Raw genomic sequence first — 12,063 nt, 5'->3', positions numbered from 1 at the left:
TCCTTCTCACCTGGTCCTTCCTTAGGTGGTATCTATTCTAGAGATCATTAACTCCTTGTCCCTTACAAGGAAGACATAGGCTATTTGCATTACCAGGCATGTGTAAAGTGAGGTGGGGGTGCAGGTCCTAGCAAGAACAGAAACAGGATAAGAAGCAAAAGGAAAAAAAAAACGCTTTTTTTTCTCATGGGGTCCCTTCTGTCTCCCCGTCTCACTGGCAGGCCGGGGTTGAGGCCCGGGTGAAATAAATCCAGCAGTTACAGAGAGTGTGGACAGAGCTGAGGGCCCAACTGGCTCCAACTGCCCCCAAAAATAAAGAGCCAGCGGATGCAGCCAGCCGGGGTGTTGCTGGGATCCCTGGACTCCTGACCCGAAGGGTGCTCACTCATCTTTAAACAAAGGAAAGAGAGAAAAAGAGGAACATGGATGAAAGCTCTGACCATTATTCCTTTCTGTTCTCCCTAAACTTGCATTTGAGGAACTTGGCAAAGACACAGAAACTGATACCGTATAAATAACTACACTTGGTGCTTATCCCTCTGCCATCACTTGGGATTCCTGAGGCATTTGGATCCTTTGCCCTCCAGGACTGCTGCCCAAAAAATAGATGAAGATAGAGAGCCTAGAGGAATGTTGACTTGGGCATCATCGGGAACACACAGTCCAAGTAGAAGGTCATAGCTCTGCCCAAGAGCCCAACCTGCTGACCCAAGCTGGCCTGTGTTTTGTTTGATTCCCCTTTGGGGCTAATCCCCCTCTCCTCGCCACAGGGGCTGGGGGTTAGCAGTATTCTGACCGTGACGGTCTCTCATCCCAGGTGGGAACCTCTCTTACTGGGATCCTCAGAGTGGACAGCTGGGGCTTCTCGCCCAGCCAGGCCTGCGTGGCATCTGCTGCCCAGAAGGCTCTGTCCCTCCCCTTCTCACCCCCGGGTCCTCTGACATTCTCAGGATGGCTTCTGACTTAGCATTGGCTTTGCAAAAGGCAAAGCACCCAGTTGGGCCCCATGTCCGCATTCTTGGCTTGTGGACATGAAGTGGGTTTTTGCAAACTTAACAAGTGATTCTGTAACCCAAGGTCTTTGAGCTTTCAGTGCACACACCTACTTTGCCCACCCTTTTCCTCCCGGCTTCCGCTCCTGCCACAGATCAGGGCAATGTCTGTGCAATCAGCCTTGTCCCTTGCGTTGAAGGTGAGAAGGCTCGTGGTTCCCCTGAGGTGAAGCAGCACTCGGCTTGGGATCCAGCAGCCTGCAGAGATTCCTTGCATCTCATGGAGCTCTAAGCACAGAATTCCTTGAAAGCCATTCGCTTCAAGGCGCAGCTGGACCCCTCCTGCCTATCTCCTGCTCCTTGCCTTACAGGCCAAACCTCCCTGGGCAGCAATGAACTTGAAGGCAGACTGATCTTTTCTCTGGCAGAAACTGAGCTGCGAGGCTGGGGTAGCCAAAAGGAGACGTTGCAACCGAAGGGTAGCTCTCCCTCGGAGCAGCAGTTGGAAATGTGTTGATCTGAGCCCACAGGGGCTTGTACAATCAGTTCTCCTACTGAGAAAGTGGTGGGGTGCCCCCCCTGAGCGGAATGCCAGAGCCGGAGTCTCCTTAGAGTCCGTGGAGCACCAGCCTCCTTGCCACATGGCCTCTGGCCAAGACCTGCCAGTCCGTGAGGTCTTCCAGGCATTGTTCGCTGGGGTATTGTCTGCACTCGGGGTGCTGTGCTTGAACCGCGCATGCATTGCAGGGTCAGCCCATGAAGTGTCCGTGTGGCGGAGCACGTGAATTAGAACAGAGTGCGCCAGCAGCCCTGGGGTGCACACGTGTTCGTATGCACAAATAAAGGTCTATTTTAGAGCGGTCAGCTTCACAGACCTAGGAACAAAGCTGCTTTCTCCTCTGAACTTAAATAATTTGGAAAAAAATACACAATTTGTAAACTGCCTGGACATACTCAAGGAGACAGCAACTTGGCTCAGAGGAGAATCTTTGTTTTGGAGCATTCTGTTCCTGGCAGATTAAAATACGTCCTTTTTAAAAAGGAGAAGAGGTTGGGCTGACTGAAGAAATTTCTATCTAGTGTCATGACTTTAAACGCTGTCTGAAATGTTCTTTGTGTGGATTTGGCCATTAAAAAAAAAAAAAAAAAAAGAACAGACCTGAAATTACTTTTTTCATTTCCTAGAATCCCTATTCATTGCCTTAGGAACATCGTCTAGAACAAGAGAGCAGAGGAACATTCACAAAATGCAGAGAGAGTAGGAGCCGCCTTCCCTGAACCCAGCCTCCCTGGGGGTAACCAGGAAGGGTGATGAAGTCCAGCCAGCCACTCTGAAGTGACTTCTGCAGCACCTTCCACCACAGGCCCTACGACCACATGAATCATTTCAGCTCCTTTTACAGGGACCTGGGATCCTGCCTGTCCCGGCGGTCTAGGGGGCGGGCGGCCGAAGACTCAAAGCTAGGCTCCTCTGCACACTGGCCCTTTGATTCTGAGAGCTCAGGGCAGCAGGGAGAGGCCCAGCAGGGTCCCGTCGTGAGGGGAACCGCAGGGTAGGAGCCCAGGCGGGAGGCGAGTCTCAGTGCCACCCCCCGCCCCCCAACTCTGCCCCTCCCGCGGTTTCTGAAGAATCCTCTGCGGCACCCTTGTTTGTTCTCTCCTTCCCAGAACGGCTCCGTCTTGGGCCCCTTTCTGTTATTTTCCCGTCTTCTCAGGTGTCCTTTGTGTCGGAAAAACACAAGACAGGGCAGAAACGCTCTGTGTAACCAGACCCCAGACTCGGGCCCCACGTGGGCCCCGCGGGTAATTCCGCCTGTCCATGGCGGCCCGGGGCCCTGGGCTGAGAGCCGTGACTCCCGGGTTCTCTCCTCACCTCCCCACAGGTTCCTCCTGCGACCTCAGTAAATCCCTTCGTGTCCCCCCTCCGCCATGGGGAAAGGACAAAACGTACTGTCCAGTCGTGTGCTTAAAACACTGAGAGATGTTCACGGAGATCAAGTGATTCTGGCGATGGCGTGGGCTGTTTTTCCTTCTGACAGCTTCGGGCATCAGGGGCTCTAAGCGTTTGTGTCCCTAGCAGGTGCTGTCGTGATTCTGGCGTCCGGTGAGGCTGCAAATATGGAACACCCCCCCCCCCACCGCCGCTTTACTGAGATAGGCGTGTTGAGGAAAGGCTGCCGGGCCGCCTGCGTGGAGGGCCCCCCACCCACCCCGACCTCACTCCTCTGCCTCCGCAGCTGCCCGCTGGCCCAGCAGCTCTCCTTCCTGCGCACGGGCCTCCTGAGCAACCTCTACCTGCACGCCCCCGACTGCCCTGTGGCCCTGCTGCAGTGGCTCTTCCAGGTGAGGAGCACGGACCTGCCACTAGGTGGCGGGAGCACGCCGGCCCGGCAGCACGGGCAGGGCCGCTGAGGGGGAGGATGGGCACGTCCCTTTTCTGACTTTGGGTGCTGCGGGGTGTGTCCCAGCCCGGGGCAAGAGGAGGGAGGGAGGCAGCCTAGGATGCCCCTGTCGTCACGGAGTTCAGGGACCCGCCCGTGGTCTCGCTCCACTCCCCACCAGAGCGTGTGCCTCACCAGAAGCCCTCTCTCTGACTCCCCGCTACTCAGCAGGTGCTTCCGTGGTGTCAGCACTGCTCCTCGCTCGCTACTCCCAAGTCACAGGTCCGGGCCCTGCAGCGCCCTTGGAAGTGTGAAGCGCCCTCGTGAATTTACAGCTGGGTGTGTCCCAGGTGTTTGAGCGTTTGCCTCTCTCCGTGGAGTCGTAGGGTGCCTGGAAGAGTCTAGAACAGCTGCTCCGTCTTCCCCTTTCTTCTCTTGCCCGGGCTGCGGGAACGTTTTGCCTTGGGGCAACATGCATTCTGCCCTGGGCTTAAAACCTCCACCCTGAGGAAGAGCAGCCCGCATAACCCAGGGACCAACTGTTGTCATCTGAACGCAAGGCATGAGGATGCTGGCCTTGGCCCCCACCCAGAGCCACCCCTGCCTGGGGATGGGCAGGTCACAAGTTCCAGCTGGTCTCATTCCTGCCAGCTGGGGCCTGGACCCCAGCTGTAAATTAGAGCCACCATGCAGGGTGGATTGTTCTAGGAACTCCTCAGCCTAGGCAGACTGGCTGCCTTCCAGAAAAGGCCCTCCAGCTCTCTCCTCTCCCTTCTGGGATCCTTCCCATGGTGCCCCTCCCTACCCCAGAGGAAAAAGTCCCGCTCAGCTCCTGGGGCCCAGAGTGTGGCTGCTCCCCTCGCCCCTCCCCCAGGCTCGATGGGACTGGCAGGCCTCGAACAGGAACAGTGCTACCATTCTTCTCTACCCCTAGTCAGCGCAGCTTCTCTCGGCTCCTTGCACAGTATATGGCCAAATGCACAATCAGGCATTGGGAGGCACAAAGGGCCCATCTGAGACGTCGCCCACAGAGGGTCCTTGTGTGACCCTGACACAGCATGGAGTGCCTTCCCTGTCAGTCAGCCCGGGAGCAGGGGGTGAGCCCTGCCCAGCTCTGCTGGCTCTTCTCCCACCTCCAGTCACCTCAGCAGGGGGCCGTAGAACAGAGGACCCAGCCCCGAGGCCAGACAGACGCTAGGTGGGAGTTCCAGCTCTGCCCCGTACTACCCTGCGACCTTGGACGAGTTGTTTAATGTCAGCTCTCTGCCTCAGTTTCCTACTTTGTAAACTGGGACCGACAGTCCCAGGTGAAGACTAAGTGAGGAATTCCTGTGACCTGCCTTGTCCATAAGGCCTAGGGCCTGGACATCATGGGAAAGGGATGATGTTAGCGCAAAGGCTCTGGTTCTCCACCTTCAGGAAGGAGAAACGAAAGCTCCTCCTCCCCCCACGGCTGAAGCCAGATAAGTGAAAAGGGTGCACTTGGCCTTGGGAGCCTTCTGGGCAAGACTCTACCCAACATCTTTGTCTCTGGAGGGGGAAGGAGGAGCAGGGCAGCTGAGGTCTTATAGACCTTAGCAGGATGGACTCTTTCTATTTCACTTTGGAGGTTTTGCCACTTGGAACATATCTTCCTATAGTAACAGTAGCATTCATTCATTCATTCATTCTTAGGCATGGGTCAAGTCCCTGCTACATAGTAAGCTCTAGGGATAGAAAGATCTTGGAAATGGTGTCCCAGGTAAATGTGGCCACAGAATGTGGCCGTGGTGCTCAACCCACTTCAGAACCTCACATTGTTAGTGGGGAGTATGGTTGGGAGAAGGCAGAAATCCACGGGGGCTGCCTGAAGCTGTTGGTGGGATTCTCCTCAAGGTGCAGGGGTGGTTCCTGGGATCCAAGGGCAGGGATATGGCTGGGCCTCAGGAAAAGCTGGAACCAGGATGGGGAAGGTTTAGGGTCCCAGGACAGGCCTTAGTTTCTCTCTATTCACCAGGCTCCGTGGCCAAGGTAATTCCCAGGAAGGAGAGTCTCATTGGCCCAACAAAAGTTAAGTGACAACCCCCCTCCCCAGTCCAATCCAAAGTAGCTAAGTGAGTAGGGTCACCGGGCAGCTGGGGGCTCATATATATGCCTGGGGTTGATCTGAGAGCTAGGGGATAGGTGAGCTAGGCAGATTTCTCCAGCCCCACTCATTCAACTTTTTTTGGGAAGGACATCCTGAGTTCCCATGGAAACTAGATCCTGCTGTCCACCACCCTCCCTCTCCCTAGTGGAGTGTATGGTGGACCCTGGGTGAATAGGCTTTGGCCTTAGTGCTCACGAATTACTAAGCTCATCACTGGAGCCCTAGTGTGTACCTGGAGCAAGGTGAGCCTTGCTGGGGAGGGTAGACAAAAGCGGGTAGCATATGCTGTCAGTGAATGTATATTCTTGTTGGAAAATGATAAGTATGAAGAAGTTACAAGAAGCTATGAGAGGAAGAGGAAGGCAGAGTTCTGGTATCATAGGCCTGGTCCTTTGGAGGAGGACTCTGAGACGTGGTTTCCCGGAGGTTCCCTGGGGAGGGCTCCCAAGAGCCATACCTCCGGCCGAGGGAGAGCCCCTGGGAGAAGGAGAAGCTGAGTGGCAGAGCAAATTCAACAGGCCACAGCCAGTTCTGCAGATACTCTGGAAACGGGGTGACCTTTTAGAGTTGTCCCAATTGAGGCAAGGGGTCCAGGCCTTCGGACTCCAGTATTGGCCAGGCCAGATATCAGACTAAGGCTGCACTCGGAGAGGGGGTGTGACCTTGATTGAGGCTCTCCCTCCCTGCAAGGTCAATGCCAGAGAGGGCCTTGGCTCAGAGCTCTCAGCAAGCAACAGCCCCTGGGATGAGAGCTTCAGGCCTGAAGAGGGGATGTGCCCAGAGTGTCCACGCAACAGGCTTTGTTCAGCACTCTCAGAAGGATGGTATAATGTGCAGCACGGCTGACCACGGGCAGGAACAGGGCTGCCAAGGCGCTGCCCCACCTCTAAGGCCTGGCCTCCTCTGTGTGTCCCCAGGCTGGATGGCCCTGGGCGGGGAGGGTGCTATCCCATTGTTCATCTCCATGTCATGTTCTCTCCACATTGCAAATCCCCAGCCTGATGACCTTCAGACTCAAGGAGCATTCAGGTAAAGATCCCAGTGAGTTTGAGTCAGATGGGTGACCTGCACCCCCCACCAGGTTATTTGAGGATCCGTACTCAGTACCAAGTCCTTCCCAGAGCCAGTGGCCTAAGATGACTGTAAGTTAAGGCAGTGACCTGGAAAGGATATAAGAATCATGGAGAGTAGCTGACTTGTCATTGTCCAGCTGAGTGTACTTAGTGCTTTCGAGCTATGTCTCTTCCTCACACTGGCCCCTGTCCTGGAGGGGCATGGCTGTGGCCACAGGGAGTGAGGGGCAGAAGGACCAAGACTCTCATACAGGGAGGTGGACAGAGTTTCAAGTCACATAGGCCTGGGGTTGAATCCTGGCTTTGCTGCTTACTGGCTGTGTGACCCTGGGGAAGTTGCTTGACCCCTCTGAGCGTGATTTCCTCATCTGTAAAATGTCAATAAGGGCAATATCCTTCTACCACGTGGACTTGTGAGGGTTAAATGGGATTTATTTAATATGGAGTAATGAAGGTTTACTACCCTTATACCATACTACTATTATGCCAGCTAACCTAAACTGCTTTTTTTTTTTTCTCTCCTCCTAGCTGTTGACATGGCCTCCAGAAACTTCTTCAGGAGCCTTTAGTCTCCTATGGGATCTCAGCATGGATGGGCTCTTCCATCAGTCTGGTCAGTACTAGGGAGCAGGGTGGAGACCTGAGCCCTGAGGACCCAAGCTCGGGAGCCTACACAGTACACAGCTCTCAGCAGCTGCAGAGCCCAGCGTGCGGGAGAGGTGCTGGTGGGGACATTGCGTCACCACAACATGGAGACATCAGGCCATCTTTGGCTCTGGCTCCAGCATTAGTAAAAAGCTGAGCCAACAGGCTCCTTGGCACCTTGATCTGGCTTCAGATCCACGTCACTGTGGCCAAGTCCAGGCTGACCTCACAGACTCCTGGGATCCCAGAACAGTCTGGAAGGTGAGTTTTCTGGACTTAAGGGGACAGCCTTGCCTCTGAGTTCTTCCTGAGAGCCCCGGTTTGCGTGAGTGGCTTTCAGGAACATCTGCATCAAGTCAGGGAAGCTCCTTGTGTTGGAGTCACGAGAGGGGAAGGCCCTGAGGCTGTGCCCCCACCAGCAGTCCCTCTTGGCTCCTAGGACATCAGAGAAGCCCCTAAGTTTGGTCCGGGCAAAAGTGAGAGCCTTGAGTCTATACCTTGGTCCTGGCATTGAAGGGGTGATTTAAGTCATCTTTACAGTTGAGGATGTTCAGGGTTCCACAGAGCAATCAATTTTCCCTTTAGTGGCTGTGCCCTTACCAGGCTGTCCTCATTTGGTACCTGAACCTAGACACTTGGGCACTGAAACATATCATGTAGCCAGTGGAAAGGTGCTTACGGCAGACAAGGAGAGGGATTCACAAGTGTCCAGACCCCACCTTTGCCCACAGCTGTAGTCTGCCCACCCTTCCACTAAAACTCAAAAGCACGTAGCTCGGAAGGCCAGTCATGGACCCACGATGCACCCTCAAGCCCCTGCCTCACCAGCCCTTCAGATTTCTGCTTTTGTGCCTCTTGTACTTCAGGAGTTGGCTGAGCCGAGGCCCATCTGTCAAATGAGAATATTCCAGCCTCCTCCTGCTCCCCCTCCCCCTGCTCCCCCTCCCCCACCCTTCACCCCCCCCCCCCATCTGCACACCGGGACCCTTGTAACTGAGGTCTTCTGAATAGCACTAGTCCCGGCATCCCCATCCTTTTCATAACCTCTGCCCCTGCAGCCTGGGCTGCCCTTTCTTGAGCGTCTGGGGCCTCCTCTGCTGCATGCCTGCCCTTTTGGGGAACAGAGGCCTTCCTTGTCCTGCTCTTCTCCTCCATGCACTGGTATGTGTCTCCTCCCGCAGGGGCAGAGGGGACGTCCCACTCTTCTCTGCTTCTTGCCACGTTGTGCCTGATTTGCCCTCCCATCAGGAGGGGCCAGGAACCTGCTCTGGAGTTCTCGGCCAGTTCAGCTCTGGCTCCAGAACGTTTCTCATGGCATCACCTGAGAGCCCAGCCCAGGCTTCTCTTTCTCTCCCATTGGAATAGAGACTGGCCTAGAGAATTCCATGCCCAAGGTCGGGATCTTGACTGATTTGGGGAAAGTCAGAGGCCAGGTCCGCAAAAGAACCGGAAGCAGGACTTAAACATATTTGTACACCCACATTCAGAGTAGCGTTAGTCACGATAGCCAAGAGGTGGAAGTAACCCAAATGTCACTCAAAGATGAGTGGATAAACAAAACATGGTATACACATGTAGTGGAATACTATTCAGTGTTAAAAAGAAGGGAAATTCTGACACATGTTACAACATGGATGAACTTTGGGGACCTTACGCTAAGTGAATAAGCCAGACACAAAAGGACAAATACTTTCCACTTATGGGAAATACCTACAGGTGTCAAATTCATAGAAACAGAAGGTAGAATGGTGGTTGTCAGGACCCAGGGGAAGAGACAATGGAGAATTAGCGTTTAATGGGTACGAAGTTTCAGTTTGGGAGGATGAGAAGGTTCTGGAGATGGACATGGTGACGGTTGTCCAACAGTGGGGGTGTACTTAACACCATTGAACTGCGCACTTCAAAATGGTTAAGGTGGAAAACTTTATGTTATGTGTTTTTTACCAAAATTAAAAACAAACAAGTTTAGAGACAAGAACTAGGGACCAGCAGAGAACCTACCAAAAGCTGGAACTACAAATCAACCACCAGTTCAAGAAGCATGTGCAAGGTTAAGTTAGATCCAGGACTGATATAAAAGGAAGTCATGCTGCTCAGGATTTGTTAGCAACTTGAGGTGCTCCGCAGGTCCCTGTCCTCTGTGGGACACAGCCTCCTGAGGCAGAACTCCCTCCCATTTGGAACTAAAATTGCTGTACGTGTTTTCAGGTTGCCTGGCCTTTCAGAGATTTGCATGTGTGTACATTTCCATCCTTTCCTGGAGTCTGTGGTGATTGGCTGCTTTTCCCAGACTATCCTGGGAATATCACCTTTATCCCAACATGCCTCCCGAGTAAAGGGGGAGCTAACGCAGGCCCAGGCTTCAGAGTGGACTGTCACAGGTGCACTCTGGGTCACTGCGGCTGAGGGCTGAACAGAGTTCAGGTTCAGGGGTCGCTGGAGTTTTGGGGTATGGTGGATACTGTTTTCCTAGATTGAGAAGAAGCCCAGGTCACCAGTTAAAAGTTCCTTGGTGAGCTTGGAGAATGGGGTATTGCAGAACACTGACATTTTTCACTGCAGGGGGTGTTTATGCATTTATTTAGAAAACATGCATTGAGTGTGTCCTGTATTTGGTACCTTGCTAGACGGCAGAGGGAGATACAGGGATGAATAAGGCGCAGTTCCTGCCCTCAGAAGGCTGACAGCCAAGTGGGAGGGGATGAAACGCACAATTACAACAGAAGATGGACACAGCCACAAAACTGTGGGAATTCCAAAGAGAGGAAGATTACTTCTAGCCAGGTCGGGTGGGGGGTTCGGGGAGGCCGGAGACAGGGAGGGCTTTGTAGGAGAGAGGGCAGTTGATTCATCTCTCAAAAGATGTATAAGGCAGGGATTGCAAACTCACTTGCCTGTGGGGACCAAGCAAGTCCATGACTAGAGAGCTCTTGCCTTGTCTAAGAGGCTAGTAGGTCTGGTCTTGCCAGATCTCTCCATTTTCAAGAGAAGCCATGTTTTAGTTAGTGTAGTTTGGCTGTAAGTAACAATTAAGAGAATTAAATACCCAATTAAGAGAAGTTTCTTATCTCACATGACAAGAAATCCAGAGGTGAGGGCTTCTGTAGTATATTCAGCAGATCTGCAATATCAGGGCTCTGGCTTAGCTTTTATGTCTCCCTTCTCACTACTACTCCTCAAGGTTGCAAAATGGCTGCCATAACGCCAAGCATCATCATGTTCTCATGACACAGCAGTTCAAGGCAGAAAGAAGAGTAGAGGAGACGAGGTCATTCCTTCTCGTACTTTTCTTTTTATCAGGACACTCCATTTTGTTTCATTAGACAGAACTGGGTCACAGGTTTTAGAGGACACTTGCCATGTTTTCTGACTGTCTGGTGCCCTTGAACACCCTGGCTATGTTTGAAGAATTTTTAGCCTCATGATTCTACCCCTCCAGGGTAGAATCCTGGAGACTCACTCTTTCAGCCTCTTTTCAAATATTTGAATTTTTAGTTTTGGAATTTCCAGTTAGTTCTGTATAATTTTTTAAATAGTTTCTATTTCTCTACTGGGATTTATTTGTTCATTCAATATGAGCATATTTTCATTTACCACTTTGAGCATAGCTATAATAGCTGCTTTAAAATCTTTGTCTTTAATTATAACATGTGGATCATCTAATTCATTAACATGGAAAATTAAGTATGAAAGTGAACATTTATTTAAAATGAGTAGAGAAATCATACTAACTACTGTACCTTGGGAAGTTCAGGTCCCATTCTCCTGGATATCTTTAGGGTATTTTCCAGAAATGTTCATGTAGAAATGCCCACTGGTTGTAGCCTGGCTTCCCTACCTAACCTAGAAATTCATAGGGGGGCCGTGCAAGGGAGGGCCCCAGAACTTAAGCTTCATTAACTTTACAGTCAATTGGCTTAGGACACGTAATAAACTGTTTTCTGTTCAAACAGCTAGAGCTTTTCTCTGTTGCCTGTGGCTCGGAGCTCTGACTGCTCCAGTAGCACCCCAGACCAATCCCTGCAAGATAAGTGGGATGACATGGTTCATCCACTGAGGTGGACTGGGTTCCCTTAACAGGGAGGAAGGGGGGAGCATGGTTGTTGGATCGGCAGCCAGCAGAATCTGTCTTAGCCAGAATACCCACATTTATGTGAAATCTCCTCTTGGTAACTAATTCAGTTAAAAGACCAAACCCCCAAACCCCCACTGTGAACCCATCTGCAGGCTCTATTCGACTGTAGATGGAATAGAGCTCCACTGGTTTGCAGCCCTGGGGGTAGGATTCAGGTGTGGAGCGATGCAAGGGAAGCAGGAAGCAGTGGGAACAAAGACAAGGAGGAGGGGAGAGTAGGACTTCCTTAAAGGGGGCAGAGTAGGGGATAAAACTGGATGTTTGGAGCCAGATCTTAGAGGACAGTGGGGGCCATTGTAGACACAGTGAAGCTTTATTAATATTTATTAAGACTGGTACAGAATTGGAGTTGTTTAGATGTAATTCACACACCATGTAATTCACCCTTCTGAAGTGTATGATTCAATATGATTCATAGAGTTGCTCAACTAAAATCACTATCTAATAATTCCAGAACATTTTCATCACCCTAGAAAAAAAACTCATACCCATCAGTGGTCACTTCCCACCCCCCTCCTCCCAGCACCTGAAAACCTCTAATCTACATTCTGTCTCCATGAACTTGCTTATTCTGGACATTTCATATAACTGGAATTATACAATATGCAACCTTTTGGGTTTTTTTTTAAGATTTTATTCATTTGAGCACTCCTGGGTGGCTCAGTCAGTTAAGCATCTGCCTTCGGCTCAGGTCATGATCCCAGGGTCC

At 52.0% G+C, this 12,063-nt stretch overlaps 1 protein-coding gene across 1 annotated transcript in view; it reads left to right on the top strand.

The window, feature by feature from the left end:
• The window catches only part of FAM178B (family with sequence similarity 178 member B), a 113,063-nt gene that overhangs the window by 41,576 nt on the left and 59,424 nt on the right, over positions 1–12,063 (top strand). The window contains exons 7-8 of the mRNA XM_078056637.1: positions 3,230–3,335; positions 7,103–7,187. Of these exons, the coding sequence (XP_077912763.1) occupies positions 3,230–3,335; positions 7,103–7,187 (191 nt within the window). The remainder of the gene's footprint in view (positions 1–3,229; positions 3,336–7,102; positions 7,188–12,063) is intronic.

Source organism: Halichoerus grypus, chromosome 10 (assembly GCF_964656455.1).
Source record: "Halichoerus grypus chromosome 10, mHalGry1.hap1.1, whole genome shotgun sequence".
NCBI classification, from domain to species: domain Eukaryota; kingdom Metazoa; phylum Chordata; class Mammalia; order Carnivora; family Phocidae; genus Halichoerus; species Halichoerus grypus.
This window is presented reverse-complemented; position numbering and strand designations above follow the sequence as displayed.